Source organism: Podarcis pityusensis (assembly GCF_964106645.2).
Source record: "Podarcis pityusensis genome assembly, chromosome: 3".
Taxonomy (NCBI): Eukaryota; Metazoa; Chordata; class Lepidosauria; order Squamata; family Lacertidae; genus Podarcis; species Podarcis pityusensis.
In genome coordinates this window covers 121,429,162-121,449,187 of record NC_138026.1, presented here as the reverse complement: position 1 = coordinate 121,449,187, position 20,026 = coordinate 121,429,162, and the positions used below count along the sequence as shown (strand labels likewise).

Genomic DNA, 20,026 nt, shown 5'->3' with positions numbered 1-20,026 from the left:
TAACTAGAAGCTGGCAGGCTGCCCGGAGCAGTAGCACATACCTCATCAATCACTTTTACGCGCAGAGCAGATTCCGATCCGACCTGTCCCTCTGCATTCCGATCCTTTGCCGGCACTCCGATTCGACTTCTGGGCCCATAACCACGTGTTAGTTTAAAGCAGAGTCCCGTGCCCAGCGGAAGGATGAGGAGTACGTGCTGCATACTCTTGGTTGCTTTATTTATAGTTCAAAGCTGGTATATTACAGAAAGACATCTTGCCTCTGCTGGAGCAGAAAAGCATCCTCTCTCCCTGACAGCTCGGAGAGAATCACAAAGTGAAACAGCAAAGTACAGTGAAAAACAGGAAACCAGTGTACGTCACATCCAGTCTCCCTTTCCCGTGAGAAACTCCAACAGTACAGACTGTGGAATGTAAACACCTGTCTCGTGACAAGCCCTTTCGCTGCACAGTGAAGGAAAGCAGAAACCAACATCCAGTGTCCAGGCTGAACGATGGGGGCATAGCTGTCAACTTTTCCCTTTTTTAGGGGAAATTCCCTTATTTCAAATAGGATTCCTCACAAGAAAAGGGAAAAGTTGACAGCTATGGATGGGGGTGGAGACGATCCTTCAGGTCTACTGGGCAGAGGCCACTTAGGGCTTTAAAGGTCAGCAACAACACTTTGAATTGGATTGAATTGAATCCATTGGTTTTGGTCTTCCCGTCCAGAGCAGCTCAAAGCAAGCTTGCTCTGTTGTTGTTGTTGTTGTTGTTGTTTAGTCGTTTAGTCGTGTCCGACTCTTCGTGGCCCCCTGGACCAGAGCACACCAGGCACTCCTGTCTTCCACAGCCTCCCCCAGTTTGGTCAAACTCATGCTGGTAGCTTCGAGAACACTGTCCCACCATCTCGTCCTCTGCCGTCCCCTTCTCCTTGCGCTCTCCATCTTTCCCAACATCAGGGTCTTTTCCAGGGAGTCTTCTCTTCTCCTGAGGTGGCCAAAGTCTTGGAGCCTCAGCTTCAGGATCTGTCCTTCCAGTGAGCACTCAGGGCTGATTTCCTTCAGAATGGAGAGGTGTGATCTTCTTGCAGTCCATGGGACTCTCAGGAGTCTCCTCCAGCACCAGAATTCAAAAGCATCCATTCTTTGGCGATCACCCTTCTTTATGGTCCAGCTCTCACTTCCATACATCACTACCTTCCCCTTTTCCCTTATTCTTCCTTCCTACCTGGGTTAATATTGACAGCGCTGTCCATTCTTCAAGAAAGTAGAGAAAAATCCACTGACGATTCCGGTGAGATTTGGCAGCTCCTGCAGGCTTCATTACCGAAGCATTTGCCGACTGCGTTTTGACATAGTTGGGAAAGATGTCTCATTAGTCAGCTAATTTCCGTTCCCACCGGGAGGAGAAAACAAACCTTCCCTTGGATGGAAATAATCAATGAACGGCTCTGCCAAGGCCCCAGCAGATCAGCTGCTTTTGCAGCCCAGCCTTGTCTGTTTGGTTCATCATCCTCGTATTTTGGGTGTTTTTTTTTTGTTTGTAATAAGCTCATCACAATTCAGCTGTCCAAAGCCGTTCTGGAAAAGTGCTGTGCTGACAGAACCAGAATGCAAACATCTGCCGGGAGATTCAGCACAGATAAAAGAAAGTCCTTCTTCACACAGGACATTGTTAACCTGGGGAACTCCCTGCCACAGGAGTCAGTGATGAATGGCTTTAAAAGAGGATCAGACAAATTCATGGAGGAGGAGAGAAGGAAAGGCCTTCACAACTTTATATCTATATGCACACACAAAGAATGCCAGATTTAGGGTAGAGTTGGCAGTTTCTCCCGCACAGGGCACTGAGCTGAGAAGGTTCAAAATTGAGAAGACCCACAATTGAGAAGATCCATTTGAGGCTGCCAATTTTTGGGCTTGCACAGGGTGCCATATAATTGCAGATGACCAAAGCCAGCCCCTTTACACATAGTGAAGCCAACACTCAAAGCATCCTCCTAATAGTAATAATAATAAATTTTATTTATACCCCACCCTCCCCAGCCAAGACTGGGTTTCAGGGCGGCTAACACCAGATATAAAATTGATTAAAATACGACTTAAAAACAAGATTAAAATACAACATTAAGATGCAGCCTCATTTCAGCAGAAACTCAAAAACTTTTTGGGGAATGAAAACGTCAAGTCTTCACCAAGGCCAACTATCCAGACTGGTCCTATGTGGGCCAGAAAAGGCAGGGAAGTCCCCAAATAGGAGTTCCATCACAGAAGAAGAAAGGAAAAAGGAAAGAGGGGAAGGGGATCAAGTTGATTCCAAGCCAAAGGCCAGGCGGAACAACTCTGTCTTGCAGGCCCTGCGGAAAGAAATCAGATCCCGCAGGGCCCTGGTCTCATGAGACAGAGCGTTCCACCAAGTTGGGGCCAGTGTTGAAAAGGCCCTGGCCCTGGTGGAGGCTAATCTGACTTCCTTAGGGCCCGGGACCTCTAGAGTGTTGCTATTTATGGACCTAGAAACTGGGGTTCTGTTTATTGACACCCCAGGGGACTAGCTGTTTACTGGTTGGGGGTGGTCTCCATATTATATTATATTATTTCCTACTGCCTTCCACTACTGCGTTCGGTCTTGTACTGCTGGCTCTGAATACAATGTGGAACGAGGAAATGCCATTTTTGATCAGGACCAGTTTTTGCTGTTCAGATTTTGCGTGGTTTCTTCTGCTTCCGAGGAGCGAACTGGACATTTGGGGATGGATCCAGTTTGGCACCGAGCAGCCACAAAGCTGGGGGGGGGGGGCAGGAGGAGAAGGAGGGAGAGATTCATAGCTGAAAAGCAGTAGGTGGGAAAACATGCCTAACCTTTGCCTAGCCCACTAGTGCCATCTCCAGGGGTGCCTAGGGGCCTGGGAACCCACAATTTTTTTGCTCTGGTGCCTGTGGGTGCCTGGCCTCCACCCCCTGCCACCATCTTGTACCACCCACCAACGGGCATAATTGGTTTTATTCCAACCGGCCTTTGGACAGTGAAGGGTTCTTAATCGTGCTGTGCTGTTTATATCACCTGTATTCTCATATATTAGTTTGTCTCTGCTGCATGCTTGTGTGAAATTCCGTGATGTTTGCAGGTAGCTCTAAATGTTAAAGTAATATCTCCATTAAACAACACAAGCAATTTGTTTTAACTCTGCTTCTCCATTTGTCATGTAAACGGACCAGTCTGGGCGAAGACGGAGATGACTTCGAAGGGTAAATATGGTGTGCAGTGATTCATGAGCCAGCGGGGTGGAATGAGGGGGATTTAATTATTCACAATATTTCCTTCCCATTGAAATCAAGAGGACTCAGTCGTGACTAAGTTATCCCATTGATTTCATTGGGAACTAAGTTCCACTAACAGTACAATCCTGTGCATATCTACTCAGAAGTAACTCCCACTGAGCTCAATAGAACTCATATCTCCCAGCCCCCAAACTGACACTCTCAAATTTGGGGATTATTATTTTTTTTTCATTTTATCCTGAAAACCTTTTGGCTCTAAAAAGCTTTTTTTACCTTAATGCGCAAAGACCCCCAGCTCAGATGCCTTTCCCCTATGCATACTTCCAGTAAGCCAGCATGTTGCAGCAGTTAGAGCATCTGACTGGGGCTTGTGAGAGACCAGTCTTCCAATCCGCACTCCGCCATTAAGCTTACTGGGCGACCTTGGGCTCTCATCCTAAGCCACCTGACAGGGTGGTTGTGCAGATGAAGTGAGGGGGAGAGCTATGCACTCACCACCTTGAGGCCCACGGAGAAAATAATAATTAAAATAACATTGAACGGGCCTCCTGGAGAGAGCTTCCCCTAGGGTCCTTGTTATAGGGTTCCCATGCCAGCAGTGCCCACATCCTGGAAACATTTAAATATTTTTAGACCCAGCTTTCAATCTAGCGAGGCTCTGTTGCCTCTGAGCTTTTATCCTCTAAGCAAGTCACAAGCCTGGTCTTTTGTGTTCCTGGAGAAGGGAGAAAGTTGGCCCTGGGAAATATAACCCGATCCCTGTTTACTTTTAAAAATTCATGGGTGGGATGGAGCTCTGGAGCAGAACACAATCTGGCCCCAGTGAATTATTGATCTGCTCCTTTTCTTTGGCCTGGCAGTGACGCATCTGCTTCCATGCTCATCTCATGTCAACCACCCCACTGGCTTTGCCTCTCCCTTGTCTTCTGGGTGCTCTCCATGGTGCTGATTTCATATTTCACTTAATTCCATAAAATACACCACTTGATTGCAAAACCCCCCAAAAAACCTCAAAGCGGTTTACACAAAAAGATGAAACACTAAATTCATCAATCAGGAGAATGAATAACAGTTTAATTCTTCCAAAGGGTTAAAATAACAACGGACTAAAACCACAGTAAATCATGCGTCACTTTCTAAAAAATCTGGACAGGATTTGCTTGAACAAAAAGGTGTTTTAGAAGCCACCGAAAAATGCCCAGTGAAGGCGCCTGCCTGAGATCAATAGGCAGGGAGTTCCAAAGTGTAAATGTGGCTTCACTAAGAGATTGAGCTCTTATAAACGCAGAATGGGTATTATGTGGCATTTGTAACTGGGCCACTTCTGCAGATCGATCCAGCCGAGTGGGAGCATATGGGTTCATGCAATTCTGCAACTAAACTGGTCCCAAGTTGTTGGTGGCTTTTATATACACCTTCAACCTTTCCCGGTAGCAAATCTGCAACCTGTGCAGGTCTCTGAGCACAGGGGTCCTATGCTGACAAGGCCTCGCTCCCGTCAGCAATCATACTGCAGCATTCTGCACTCGCTGCAGCCTCCAGGTCAAGGGCAAGGGAAACCCCACCTAGAGCTCCTTGCAGCAATCCAGCCTTGCATACACAATGGGAGATTTCAGATCCCAGAGTGATGTCAGGAGATCTCGCAGGCCGTTTTTGTTGACATTTCCATTCCACCTTAAGGAGCAGACGTGTGGAATTGTTGCTTGTCACATGTCTGTTTACATTCCAGCACAGTTTGCTGGGAACTTCCGTTGTATATAGCTTTTGCTTTTAGCTATTCTCTCTCTGATGACGAGGGAGATGACATGTTTCTTTGTCCTGATTTATGATTAATAAATCTGTAGTTGTAGTATGCTTCCACAAGCCTCACGCCTATTCTGTGTCCGAAGTTCAGTCTGCTGATAGTGTACCCTGGATTGGAAGCCCGGGTCGCTGATTTAAATCGGAGCAGAGGTGACGGTCTTCACAGTGGGACCGGCCCTCTGCATTCCAACACTTTTGCCCCAAGATGCCCTTTAGCAGAGCCATATAAGATGCACGCGCACGGCTCCCTCCTCCCCAGCCCTGCAATTGCAAAATGTTTCTTTTTCTGAGAGGCTTTTAATCTTCTGTTTTTATTGCTGCCTGTCTTCTGACTTATAGATGGCTGTGTTCCACTTAATTACGGCAATGTTTCTGATGTTTGTTTACTGCAATGTGTGTTCCCTCCCCCCCCCCAAAAAAATCTGTACTTCTTTCTTTGTTTTATGACACGAAGCTGCTCTGTGAGTGGAAGGTTTGTAATTAATAAATCAATTGATTGATTTTTTTTAAAAAAAAACAACTCTGAAAAGCAGCCAGGAGTGGCTGCCAGTTTCATCAAAGGGATGATGGCGATGGGGAAGATGCTTAATCCGTATCCCTCCCGCCCTACGTCTCCACAAACTGCTTTTCTCCCAGCAGAGGAAAGGGTAGACTCATACAATTGTAGAGTTGGGAGGAGCCCCGAGGTCCTCTAGTCCACCCCCCCGCAATGCAGGAACTGCAGCTAGAGGAAGCTTATATCTACCCCCACTCCCCGCAACCAGAAAGGTAGCTAGAAATGAATGGGGGAATGGCAGGAAGGGAACGGCCATTGATCAGCAGCAGAGCACCTGCCTGGCGTGCAGAATGTCATAGGTTCCATCCCAGGTGGGGCTGGCACTGCCCCCTGTCTGAAACCCTAGACAGCTCCCGCTGCCAGTCTGTGTTGGAAATAATAATAATAATAATAATAATAATAATAATAATAATAATTTATTATTTATACCCCACCCATCTGGCTGAGTTTCCCCAGCCACTCTGGGCAACTCCCAATCAAGTATTAAAAACAGTACAGCATCAAACATTAAAAACTTCCCTAAACAGGGCTGCCTTCAGATGTCTTCTAAAAGTCAGATAGTGGATTATTTCCTTGACATCTGATTGGAGGGCGTTCCACAGGGAGGGTGCCACCACCGAGAAGGCCCTCTGCCTGGTTCCCTGTAACTTGGCTTCTCGCAGTGAGGGAACCACCAGAAGGCCCTCAGAGCTGGACCTCAGCATCCGGGCAGAACAATGGGGGTGGAGACGCTCCTTCAGGTAGACAGGACCGAGGCCGTTTAGGGCTTTAAATGCTGATCTAGATGTTCAGACTTGGTTTAAGGAAGCTTCCTGCATTCCTGGGTTGAGCAAAACCATTCCCTATCCCCCCTCAGTCATAGAATCATAGCATTGTTGAGTTGGGAGGGCTCTCCAGGGGCCATCTAGTCCAGCCCCCTGCAATGCAGGAATGACTGCTAAATCCTAAATCTGATGTCTTGTTTCTGCTCTCTTGTGCCCTAATCCAGCAGACCATCAGGATTCGGGAGTAAAAGCCGTGATGGGTACCAATCCGTGGCCAGGTAGTTACACTCTGCATGAAACTCTGGTGCAACCTCTTTCCTTGCAGTTGGGAGCCAAGGCCCCTCCTAGGCTCCCCCCCCCAAAAAAAGCATTTTCTCCATGCCAAGACGGAGCCCCAGGACTGGTTCCGAAATCTGGGGTCCAGTCCCCGAGACCCACGAAAGCCCAACCAAGACTCTCTGAGCATGCACAGATCGTGCGGCAGAGTAAACCACAAGTGGACCAGGAACAGGGGAGGACTAACAAGAAGAGACTCAAAATATACCTTGGTTTACAACTGTTTTGGAAAAATCTGTTGGAAATCAAGCCTTTATCAGGAGAAACTGGCAACTCTCCCAGGCACCCGGCTTGGTCTCCTGTTGACCTCCCTGTCTCCTTTCCCGGCAAGATACAGGCTAGGTCGCGATAGGCGATCCTTCTCAGCGTGAGAAGAACACCCCCCCTCTTTCCTGCCCCCCCCGGGCAGGGGAAAGAGATAGGCAGAAACGTATTTACATCTCTTTATTTCTGTCTTTGCAGCATTACAAAAGCATGACTGCTCTCTCCAAGCTCCAGCAGTCGAGAGAGGAACATTTCCTGTATTAGAGCAAAAGGAAGAGCTCATATAACATTCTGAGCTAATTCCGGTGCATTGCCCTGTGAATTGACTGTCCCTCTGTTTCCCACGGAACAGTCCTAACATTCCATCATGTGCTGTTTTCAAGCTAGCAGCTCGTGGCTGCATTGCTTCTATATCGTAACAAAATCTAGGTGCGAGGCTGCTCAGCCCCCCAGCTGGTCAGGCAGAGCCCGAGGGTCCCTGCGGAATAAAGGAAGGAGTCCAGCCACCAACCGGAGCAAATAGCTGTAGACCAAAGTTTATTGCGCAACAGGTTCCAAGAGGAATTTTGAACCCCGAGGATGGGGTGACAAGGACTTTTAAAAGTTTCCCACCATATCCCAGAATACAGTTTGTACAGCATCATTGCTACATCACTGACATGTCACAAAATGGGAGGGGTAGGCAGGGTTGGGACGCAAGTGGCGCTGTAGGTTAAACCACAGAGCCTAGGACTTGACAATCAGAAGGTCGGCGGTTCAAATCCCCACGACGGGGTGAGCTCGCGTTGCTCGGTCCCTGCTCCTGCCAACCTAGCAGTTCAAAAGCACGTCAAAGTGCAAGTAGATAAATAGGTACCGCTCCGGCGGGAAGGTAAACGGCGTTTCTGTGCGCTGCTCTGGTTTGCCAGAAGTGGCTTAGTCATGCTGGCCACATGACCCAGAAGCTGTGCGCTGGCTCCCTCGGCCAATAAAGCAAGCTGAGCACCGCAACCCCAGAGTCGGTCACGACTGGACCTAATGGTCAGGGGTCCCTTTAACTTTACCTTAGACAGGGGTTACACTAGTTCAACCTTGGCAAACAGGTCCAGACAAGTCCTTGGTACAAGATTAGCATAAGCAGACATGGCAGGGCAAGACTCAGGTATAAGATGAGCATAGACAAATATTTCTTAAGTACCCACCACCCAAAAGTACAATAGAACTTCCTTTGCATGTCTGGAGCCTGAGGCAAGTCAGGTGATGAGATCTGGCTTCCCTTGGCTAACAATCAGCCCAGCAATTGTCACCTCTGGAGTCCTTATTTTTCAAGGGGAAAATAGCTTTGGAATGGAGGAAACTGGCAAAGGAGATGATTTTATAGTATTTTTAAAGCTAGGTAACTTCCCTGAGCTGTCAAGTTGAAAGGATACATTCAGGCATAATATTTGTAACATTTAACTTTAAAGATGTGCCCCCCCCCCCCAGTAATTTCCGTAACATAATCGGTTCCACAGGTCCGGTTGTAAACCAAAGCAGGTTGTAACCCAAGGCGCGCTTTTGCCAATGGGGCCTCCCCCCCAAAAATGGGTTGTAATCCAAAAAAAGGGACACAGACTTCTGGATTTGACATGGTTGTAATCCAAGACTTTTGCAAACCAAGGTACCACTGTATAGCAATATATATCACAGAATTGTAGAGTTGAAAGGGAGCCAAGGGTCATCTAGTCCAACCCCCAGGTTCCAGGGGGCGCTTGAGGTCCAGGAGCAGTTGACAACCCCCCAAGAAACAGCGGCTCCTGGACCATGGGTGGCTGAGATTTTAAGGCCTTAATGGACCCGATCCACCAAGCCCAGCTGTTTCTCTACCTCTTCCAGGTGGTGAAGGGCTCAGATAGCAGCCCTTTTCCTGTTTTGGGGTGCGTGGTGTGTGTGTGTAGCGGTTCTCTTTGCCTGTGTAACTGACCATGCAAGCACCGCCGAGCTGCAGTTGTTTGAGGAGTGACCAGTTTGGAGTCAAGGGGTTCCTTCGAATCCTAGCACTGTAAGTTGCGAGGGACCCACAAGGGCCATCTAGTCCAGCCCGCTACAATGCAGGGACCACAGCACACGAATCCCCGACAGAGGGCCAACCAACCTCTGCTTAAAAACCTCGAAAGGTGGAGAGTCTACCTTCCCAGGTCGGAGAATCATAGAATGGTAGAGTTGGAAGGGAACCCTAAAGGTTCCCTAGTCCAACCCCCTGCAATTCGGAAAACGGCCTTTAATGTGTCAGGCTAAGTGGTTTTTCTGAGCAGGGAGGAAATGAGCTTCTTTGTCTTTGACTCCCATGATTTAATTGCCATCTGCTTTTGCTCTTCTGCAACAGCGATGAGCATGGAGACCCCAGGTAGATGCATGTTTTCTGGGCTGCAGTTCCTCTTTCTTTCTTTCTTTCTTTCTTTCTTTCTTTCTTTCTTTCTTTCTTTCTTTCTTTCGTACAATTTATTAATTTTGTAATAACAAAAAACAAAGAAACCCAAAAAACACATCATAATCCAAAATTTAACTGTTGTTGTTTAGTCGTTTAGTCATGTCCGACTCTTCGTGACCCCATGGACCAGAGCACACCAGGCACTCCTGTCTTCCACTGCCTCTAACTCATACCTCTTAATTGACTTCCCTCCACTCCCCCTCCTGGTTTCATTATTTTATACTTATTCATGCACGTCTGTGGAGTCTTATAAGGACATAGGTGGCGCTGTGGGTTAAACCACAGAGCCTAGGATTTGCTGATCAGAAGGCCAGCGGTTTGAATCCCCGCGACAGGGTGAGCTCCCGTTGCTCGGTCCCTGCTCCTGCCAACCTAGCAGTTCGAAAGCACCTCAAAGTGCAAGTAGATAAATAGGTACCCCTCCGTTGGGAAGGTAAACGGCGTTTCCGTGCGCTGCTCTGGTTCGCCAGAAGCGGCTTCGTCCTGCTGGCCACATGACTTGGAAGCTGTACGCCGGCTCCCTCAGCCAGTAAAGCGAGATGAGCGCCGCAACCCCAGAGTCGGCCACGACTGGACCTAACGGTCAGGGGTCCCTTTACCTTTATGGAGTCTTATATTCTTAACAATCCAATTTTAAAATCTTATTCATGTTGTTACAAGTGACCTTTAGAAGTTTGACTAATGTAGAAACATATACACAAAGCTTGCAATATATGCCTTAAATATTCCCCCCCCCCCTTTTAAAACAACAACAACAACAACAACAATGTCCTTTTCTTTCTTGGGTTTCGAATTGTGTACTACGTGCCACATAGTTCATTGGTTTGTTTTGCCAAACTTCTTTGGCTGTGGCTTCTTCCCTCTCTTTCTTCAGCGCTGGACATTGTGTGTGTGCCTCTGTGTGCATTTGTGCGCATGTCCATACACATGTGTGCGTTCTAGATACCACCTCTGCACTTGAGGTACGCCAGTGGTCCCCAAACCTTTTAGGGGGACACCACCCCCTTAGTCCCATGAAGGCATCCTCAGTGCCCCCTAACCTGTAAAAAGCATCATTCAGAAGAGCAGCTTGAACCCCCACCAAGGAAGATAGGAGCACAGCACAATTCGAAACCGTAGTGAAGAATTGCGCATTCATCCCAAATTAAACAGGTTCGTCTAATTAATTTGACAAAATCACAGAATGGTAGAGTTGGAAGGGACCGCGAGAGCCGGCTAGTCCATGGGTAGGCAAACTAAGGCCCGGGGGCTGGATCCGGCCCAATCACCTTCTCAATCCGGCCCACGGATGGTCCGGGAATCAGCCTGTTTTTACATGATTAGAATGTGTCCTTTTATTTAAAATGCATCTCAGGGTTAATTGTGGGGCCTGCCTGCTGTTTTTAGATGAGCAGAATGTGTCCTTTTATTTAAAATGCATCTCAGGGTTAATTGTGGGGCCTGCCTGCTGTTTTTACATGATTAGAATGTGTCCTTTTATTTAAAATGCATCTCAGGGTTAATTGTGGGGCCTGCCTGCTGTTTTTACATGAGCAGAATGTGTCCTTTTATTTAAAATGCATCTCAGGGCTATTTGTGGGGCATCAGAATTCGTTCATGCCCCCCCCCCCATATAGTCCGGCCCACCACAAGGTCTGAGGGACAGTGGACCAGCCCCCTGCTGAAAAAGTCTGCTGACCCCTGGACTCTAGTCCAGCCCCCTGCAATGCAGGAATATTTCACCCAGTCTGGGGCTCAGACCCACAGCCCTGAGATTAAGAGTCTAATGCTGAACTGACTGAGCTGGCCTTGATCCAGTGGCACCAGTTTTTCCAAGCCTGATAGGCATCTCCAGTGCCTTAGCATCCCACAGGTAATCCCACCCAGTGGCGTAGCGTGGGTTGTCAGCACCCGGGGCAAGGCAAGTAATTTGCGCCCCCTAACACGTGGATTTTAGCACTCAGAGAGCTGCGAGTGCGAGCGCGCCCCCCCCAGATGTTGCGCCCGGTGCGGCCAGCCCCCCTGCACCCCCCACGCTACGCCACTGATCCCACCGCCCCCTGGGGGGGCGCTACCACCATCATTTGGGAAACACTGATGCAGAGCTGTCAACGTTTCCCCTTTTTTAAGGGAAATTCCCTTATTCTGAATAGGATTCCTTGCAAGAAAAGGGAAAAGTTGACAGCTATGCACTAATGTAAATGGTTAAAGTTCCAGGGGTCAGCAAACTTTTTCAGCAGGGGGCCGGTCCACTGTCCCTCAGACCTTGGGGGGGCAGACTATATTTTTTCACATTCTGCTCATGTGAAAACACCAGGCAGGCCCCACAAATAACCCAGAGATGCATTTTAAATAAAAAGACACATTCTGCTCATCTAAAAACAGCAGGCAGGCCCCACAAATAACCCAGAGATGCATTTTAAATAAAAAGACACATTCTACTCGTGTAAAAACACACTGATTCCCAGACTATCCGCGGGCTGGATTTAGAAGGCGATTGGGCCGGATCTGGGCCCCGGGCCTTAGGTTGCCTACCCATGGGTTAAACGATTAGGGAGAGATTTTAATGACTAGGGACCCTGGATATTTAGGGCTGGCTTGGGTAGATAAACAGAGTTTGTGCTCCCTGCTGTCCTGATGGGAGAATGATTGGGGGTAGCTGCTGACCCCAATCAGAGCTTCAAAGGACTCCCAACATACCCAAGGCACTTAGGGGGCAAACCCCTGCCCTCCTCCTCAGTTCCCAGTGGCTGGCGCAAAGGGAGAATTGCCCCTGCCATGCTCAGTGGTTTATGGCAAATGTGGGGAGCAAATATGTGATAGACAAGGAGGAGAAGGTGAGAACCTTGCTCCGTCTAGATCAGAATGGAGAATAAATTGGGCAAAATGAGCGAAGCTGTGCCAAGATTGTTAATTTGTGTAATTCATGTATTTGATTTAATTATTCCATAAAATTTATATAGCGCTCGAACGGGAAAGCAACACAAAACTCGAAGCCGTTTACAAAAGTAAGGGACAAGACTATAGGAAAAATTGACAGCAATGATTCAAGGCCTTTGAAAAGTAAAAATAAAAATACCATATTTTTCGCTCTATAGGACGCACTTTTTCCCCTCCAAAAATGAAGGGGAAATGTGTGTGCATGCTATGGAGCGAATACAGGCTCCTTGGCTTCAGCGATAGCAACGCGAAGCCTCCAAAGCGCAGAGGGAGCACTCCCTCCGCGCTCCGGAGGCTTCACGTTGCTTTCGCTGAAGCCTGGAGAGTGAGAGGGGTTGGTGCGCACCGACCCCTCTCACTCTCCAGGCTTCAGGGATCATAGAATCATAGAATCATAGAGTTGGAAGAGACCACAAGGGCCATCGAGTCCAACCCCCTGCCAAGCAGGAAACACCATCAGAGCACTCCTGACATATGGTTGTCAAGCCTCTGCTTAAAGACCTCCAAAGAAGGAGACTCCACCACACTCCTTGGCAGCAAATTCCAATGTCGAACAGCTCTTACTGTCAGGAAGTTCTTCCTAATGTTTAGGTGGAATCTTCTTTCTTGTAGTTTGGATCCATTGCTCCGTGTCCATTTCTCTGGAGCAGCAGAAAACAACCTTTCTCCCTCCTCTATGTGACATCCTTTTATATATTTGAACATGGCTATCATATCACCCCTTAACCTCCTCTTCTCCAGGCTAAACATGCCCAGCTCCCCTAGCCGTTCCTCATAAGGCATCGTTTCCAGGCCTTTGATCATTTTGGTTGCCCTCCTCTGGACACGTTCCAGTTTGTCAGTGTCCTTCTTGAACTGTGGTGCCCAGAACTGGACACAGTACTCCAGGTGAGGTCTGACCAGAGCAGAATACAGTGGCACTATTACTTCCCTTGATCTAGATGCTATACTCCTATTGATGCAGCCCAGAATTGCATTGGATAGCCGCCTGAAGCCTTTGGAGCGCAGCGGGACCTTGCGCTGTGCTCCAAAGGCTTTGGGTTCCTTTCGCTGAAGCCGGGAGAGCAAGACTCTCCCGGCTTCAGCAGAGAGGGAGAGCTGTGCAGCGCCCCTTCAGTGAAGCGGGAGGAGAAATGAAAGGGGCTCCATTTCTCCTGCCGCTTCTCTGAAGGGGCGCTGAGCAGAGAGGGGGAGATTTTTTTTCCCTGTTCTCCCCCTCCTATGGTCCGGTGCGTCCTACAGAGCGAAAAATACGGTAGATTAAAAGTCACATCAACATTCTAGATGTCTGGGTAAGCTTTCCTGCACCAGAATGTTTTCAGCAGGTGCCAAATGGAGTCCAATGAAGGTTCTTGCCTGATATCAATAGGCAGGGAGTTCCAAAGGGCTGGTGCTGCCAGATTTTGCTGTGAAATCTGAATGTTTCAACTTCCTTTGTCACTAAAAAGTCGCTGAAAGTCTCTCCAAGCCTCTCCCTGTGTGATCTTGCTACTGGCTATTCTACCTCCAACCTGGGTGTGCGTTTGCTGTGGTTTTCCAACTGGGGCAACGCATGGTTTTTTGGTATGTGTGTGTGTTGTACAGTTCACTTTGGGAAATCCAGGTGTCTGGGCAAACCTTTCTGTTCTTGTCATTTTGTTTTTTTGAACCACGTGGCTTGTGTCCTTTCAGAGATAAAGCTAAAGGGAAAGAGAAAAAACACCGTCATTTGTTCAGGTATTGCAACTTTCCCCTTTCAGCTCCCGACTCAAGTTTCTAGTCCCTGGTTTGCAGTGCTACAGTTTGCTGGCTTTTCAACCACATCTCTGAATAACCTGGGGATATCCTTTTCAGGTTGATGAGTGGGAAGAAAACCTTCACCAGAAAGTATTATGGGTTGTTAAGAGAAACCAGCAAGTGGCAAAGGTTGGCAGAGGACAGGGCAGTCCTCCCCAGCCACCCCTTGCCATGCCTGGATATGTTCATTGGGAAGACCGAGGTTCAAATCACCACTCAACTTGCCTTCCTTACAGGGGTGTTATGGGGATAAAATGGATATTTTTGTGTGTGGAACTATGCATGTCCTTTGATCTCATTGGACACAGAGCAGAATTTCTTGTTCTTTTAAGTAATAGAAAAGATGGTGTGTATTTGGTTGATTTTCTTAGTACTTACGCACAATCCCTCACATTTTCCTTGTGTTTAATTTGGCATATCCCGCACGGCTGTCCACTCATCTCAGCAAAGGAAAAGACAAATCAAACAAGTAGGTGCCGCGATCACTGCAGTTTCTCTTCCTATCGAACATTTCTCGCTCTGTCCCTGTGATGCCTTCTTTCTTTTGAAGTAGCTGACTTTCCGACAGAAACTTTCTCCCCTATGAAGGCAGGTTGCAGCATTTGGGACTTTTTAGTTTAGAGAAAAGGCGAGGAAGAGGCAGAAGACAGGAGTTTATAATATTAAGCTTTTCTCTCTCTCTCTCCCAATGCTACATCCAGTAAAGCTGGAAATTTGGAAGATTCAGGATGGATAATAATAATAATAATAATAATAATAATAATAATAATAATTTATTATTTGTACCCTGCCCATTTGGCTGGGTCTCCCCAGCCAGTCTGGGCGGCTTCCAACAAAGATTAAAAATACATTAAAATGTCACACATTAAAAACTTCCCTGAACAGGGCTGCCTTCAGATGTATTCTAAAAGTTATGTAGTTCTTTATCTCCTTGACATTTGATGGGGGGGGCGTTCCACAGGGAGGGTGCCACCACCGAGAAGGCCCTCTGCCTAGTTCCCTGTAGCTTTGCTTCTCACAGTGAGGGAACCGCCAGAAGACCCTCGGAGCTGGACCTCAGTGTCCGGGCAGAATGATGGGGGTGGAGACGCTCCTTCAGGTCTACTGGACCGAGGCTTTTTAGGGCTTTCAAGGTCAGCACCAACACTTTGAATTGAGCTCGGAAACGTACTTCAAAGGACTTCATCACGTAGTGCATAGTGGAACTATGGAACTCACTGCCACAGGAGCCAGCTCACAGTCTAGATGGCTTTGAAAGAGGATTGAACAAATTCATGGAGGAAGAGAGAGCTATTGACGACTACTAGCCAGGATGGCTATGCTCTGCCCGTAATATGAAACCAGCAAGCAGGATCCAAGCACAAGAGCCTTCTCCCCTTCTGGGGTTTCCAGAATTAACTGTCTCCAGCTGTAGAAGCAGAACATAGTCATTGAGAGCCCTCTTTTCCTCCACAGATCTGCCTAATCCTCTTTTAAAGCCATTCAAGTTGCTGGCCACCACTGTGGCAGTGAGTTCCGCAGTTTGACTCTGTGCTGCGTGTTGGAGCCCTTTTCTAAAATCCGCCTCGGTTCTGCCAACATTTGGCTTCCTTCAATGATCACGAATTCTAGTGCTACCAGAGAGAGAGAGAGACCATCTTCCCTGTACCCACTATCTGAGTGCTGTGCTTAATTTCATAAACTTTTGCCACGCTGCCTTGGACTCGCTTTTCCTCCGGCCAACAAGTCTCTTTCCACCGGAGCAGCCTGGGCTCTTTCCCAAGCACCGGGAACATACCCAGCCACAGGTCTCTGAGCCAACTCCTTGTCCCCTTGACTGTACGCCTTCTTGGCGTTCATCCTCTCGTCTCTGCCGCACACCTTCTCCGCTATTATAAAGGCAGATAAAGCCTGAATAATTCATCCGCAGGCTGTAATCGGATCCTGGACGAGTCCATCTGGAATTGCAGGAGAAAGAGGCTCTCAGAGGTTCTTTCTTTCCCCTGCACCCCAGAAAACGTGAGCCCAGAGGGCTAGTGGAAAGGGAAGAGAGCCCAAGGCCTAGCCAAGGGACCAAATCACAGAAGCTACCTTTGGGGCAGCATCCAGAGAGGGCACCCCGACCAACCTCTCCAGCGGCACCTCGTATGGCGGCCGCTCCGAGCGTCCCATTCTGTCTCGGATGTTCTCATCCAATATTCACGAAGGCGACGGTGTCAGTTCACCGCCAGAGCCTCTAGCTGAGCACCAGCGCCACTCTGCTCCCCTCGCCGGAGGAAAATGGGGGGCAGCAGGGCCAGGGTTTGAGGCCGCTCGAGGGGCCGGGGAAAGGGTGGGAGCGGACGACGGGTTCCCCCACCCTGAGACGAGCTGCCCTGCTCTCTCTTTCTCCCCGCATCCCAAGCCCCCTGTCCTCTGCTGGTATGGTAGTCGCGAGACACATGTAGAGTCTGTCTTACCTGGGACACAGGTAGGTGATTGGTTTGTTTATCTCTGGTTTTGTTGGGGGGCGGGTATTGAATGCAAGGTGCCACCCATAACAGGGTCATGGGCAAGATTAGCGCGTCTGGGTGGGTGGACGGGAGCACTGCATTTTTTATTATTCAGTGTCTGGACATCAGAAACATGCAAGAGGAACGTGCTAAAGAGGACTAGTTTCTTGGGAGTGCTTTTAATACCAGCAAATCGCTGATCTTGACCCAGAAAACAAGAACTCAAATCTAGGGGAAAAGGGGTGCATCGCTGGAGGCGTCGTCTATTTGCTGGAGTGTTGACCTTGAGTGTTTGTGCTTGTGTGTGTGTGAACAAAGGACACAGCTGTTCATGGGGACTCATGGTACAGTCTTCTCGGGTGACTATACCACATATTGAACGCATTTGACGGCTGCCTCCGTTGCCCAGTCTCCCAGGGAAAGATGTGATGTGCAAGCAGCAATGGATTTTTAAAGAGGGTTAGACAAATTCATGGGGACGCGGGTGGCGCTGTGGTCTAAACCACAGAGCCTAGGACTTGCCGATAAGAAGGTCGGTAGTTCGAATCCCCGCGACGGGGTGAGCTCCCATTGTTGGGTCCCTGCTCCTGCCACCCTAGCAGTTTGAAAGCACGTCAAAGTGCAAGTAGATAAATAGGTACCGCTCCGGCGGGAAGGTAAACGGTGTTACCGTGCGCTGCTCTGCTTTCGCCAGAAGAGTCTTAGTCATGCTGGCCACATGACCCGGGAAAATTGTCTGTAGACAAACGCCGGCTCCCTCGGCCAGTAAAGCGAGATGAGTGCCGCAACCCCAGAGTCGTTCGTGGCTGGACTTAACTGTCAGGGGTCCATTTACCTTTACTTTTTAGAAAAATTCATGGAGGAGGGATGGGTTTTCAGAAGGCGCCTGTGTGTGAATTTGTTTCATGTGTGGAGAACCGTGCATGCTGACCGACGCACAGTTTTTGCAGTTAGGCTCTATTCCAATGGCATGAGTATCACGAAGGCGGGTCGATTCTCATCTGCTGCAGCCTTCATCCGCCTGCACAGCCATTGTAACATACCGCTTGTGATCATCCGCCTATTCTGCCCTTGAGGGCTATTTGTGGCCACTAGCCAGAGGCTGTGAGCCCAGGAGAACCATCCTGGCCTCATAGGAAGAGGGTTTTATAGAAGGGAGATGCTCCATGGCCCTTCCACAGGAGCAGATCTGGAATTTAGCCTGGACAGTTTAGCCAGGACCTTCCAAAACTTTTCCTCCTCTCCATTTGCCTCTGGAATAACCGGACCCTCCACTCTAGAATCCTTATTTCATGACATCCTCCCTATCTCCTCTCCCCCCCCCATCCTGGCAAATGATCCCCCACCCAGTTCTCTGATTTAAAAGAAATGTTAATTATTCATCCGTTAATTAGCTTTTCATTATGCGCCAGCCGGGTGCCTGTAAGCAGGTCTCGTGTTTCAGATTCCGGACATTTATTTATTTATGTAAAAAGAAATCCAGAGTGTAGGGACCGGGCTGCACAAAATCATCTTGTTTCCTTCCCCTTAGAAAATAAATATAAAAACCAAAAGCGCCAAACTTAATCCGTTCCGGAAGTCCGTTTGACTTTCGAAATGTTCGGAAACCAAGGCACAGCTTCTGATTGGTGCAGGCGCCCCAGAAACAATAGCCGACAGCCGCATTAGAGGTTCGGCTTCTGAAAAACGTTCAAAACCAGAACACTTACTTCCAGGTTTTCGGTGTTTGGGAACCAAAGCGTTTGAGTCCCAAGGTGTTTGAGAACCAAGGTACAGTGGTATATGGTTTTATTCACACACATGTGCAACCTGAGCGTAGGATGGAGGGGCCCACAGAATTGACACCCCAGAAGATCTGGCTTCTCCATTAGCCACAGCTTTGAATCCAGCACAGAGCAAGCAGGTCTCTGTGTCTCCAGCTTCCAGCTTTTAGTTCACACCCCAAAACTCTGGCTCTCCTTTTTTGAATGTTTGAAGTTTTATTCTGTTTTTGATGTTCTGTTGAAAGCCGCCCAGAGTGGCTGGGTAGAAATGTTGTTGTTGTTGTTGTTGTTAGGTGAGGCGAGGGAGGTAGAGGAAAGGCCCAACCATGAGTCTGGCACTCCTACAACTTAGCTTGTTCTTTTGGGAGCTGATGTGGGCCCTTATAGGGCTACTGAGGTTCTTGTCTTACAAAGAAACTTGTTTGACAAGTTCAGCAATCATAGTATTGTAGAGGACCCTAAGGAATATCTAGTCCATGCGTAGGCAAACTAAGACCCCGGGGCCGGATCCAGCCCAATCGCCTTCTAAATCTGGCCTGTGGACGGCCTGGGAATCAGCATGTTTTTACATGAATAGAATGTGTCCTTTTATTTAAAATGCATCTCTGGGTTATTTGTCGGGCATAGGAATTCGTTCTTTCCCCCCCATCAAAATATAGTCCGGCCCCCCACAAGGTCCGAGGGACAGGGGACCGGCCCCCTGCTGAAAAGATTTGCTGACCCCTGATTTCTAGTCCAACCCCCTGCAATGCAGGAATATGCATCTGTCCCATACAAGGATCGAACCTGCAACCTTGGTGTTATCAGCGCCACGCTCTAAGCAACTGAGCTATTCAGAAATGCAGTCCTCCTTTAGATTCCAACGCTCACTGAGTACAGGACCCCAACGTTTGGACTCAAGGCATCATCCGATTTGACCCCGCACCCAAACCGTGGCACCATTCTCTAAGGCAGGCTTCTCCAACCGGGTGGCCACCAGATGTTTCAAACTACAACTCCCACCAGCAGGCAGGTGGGAGTTGTAGTATAATCTGAAACACCTGCAGGCCCCATGTTTGGGGAAGCCTGAGCTAAGGGCTGAGACTCCAGGATATACCGTATTTTTCACTCTATAAGACGCACCAGACCACAAGACGCACCTAGTTTTTGGAGGAGGAAAACAAGAAAAAAAATATTCTGAATCCCAGAAGCCAGAACAGCAAGAGGGATCGCTACGAGCGAAAGCAGCAATCCCTCTTGCTGTTCTGGCTTCTGGGATAGCTGTGCGGCCTGCATTCGCTCCATAAGACGCACACACATTTCCCCTTACTTTTTAGGAGGGAAAAAGTGAGTCTTATAGAGCAAAAAATACGGTATCTTACAAGAGGATGATGAAGCAGGAGTGGAAATAAATGTCCAAAGGCCAAGAGTCATATACCAATGGGAATTTGAGTAATTACATTGGATCTGAAACTCTGGGTGTGGACAGGACTGACGTGTGAAATCATTACAGGAAAGTAATTCTTGCAGGAAGCCTTAAGGAACCTCCGCTCAATATCTTGCCATGCCACTCGGATAAACACAACTGTCAAATCCTTTCATCGTTTCCACATTCAACTCTCCCCAGCCTTCATCCCCAAACACAGTCTCAGCAACTTGTCCCTTATCCACTGTCCAGGTCACTAT

The 20,026-nt window shown here is 48.4% G+C and overlaps 1 protein-coding gene across 16 annotated transcripts in view; it reads left to right on the top strand.

Annotated features, from left to right (window-relative positions):
* Nucleotides 1-20,026, top strand: part of OTOF (otoferlin) — a 202,944-nt gene that overhangs the window by 86,517 nt on the left and 96,401 nt on the right. For 11 of the 16 annotated variants that reach the window (XM_081000800.1, XM_081000798.1, XM_081000788.1 and 8 more), the window contains exons 6-9: nt 6,608-6,661; nt 9,328-9,348; nt 14,023-14,067; nt 14,573-14,596. The exons of 3 other annotated variants lie outside the window; for them this stretch is intronic. In XM_081000800.1, coding sequence (XP_080856926.1) covers nt 6,608-6,661; nt 9,328-9,348; nt 14,023-14,067; nt 14,573-14,596 — 144 coding nt within the window. Of the gene's footprint in view, nt 1-3,197; nt 3,228-6,607; nt 6,662-9,327; nt 9,349-14,022; nt 14,068-14,572; nt 14,597-20,026 lie in introns of all 16 variants that reach the window. 2 more of the 16 variants (XM_081000797.1, XM_081000787.1) reach the window with 2 other exon arrangements.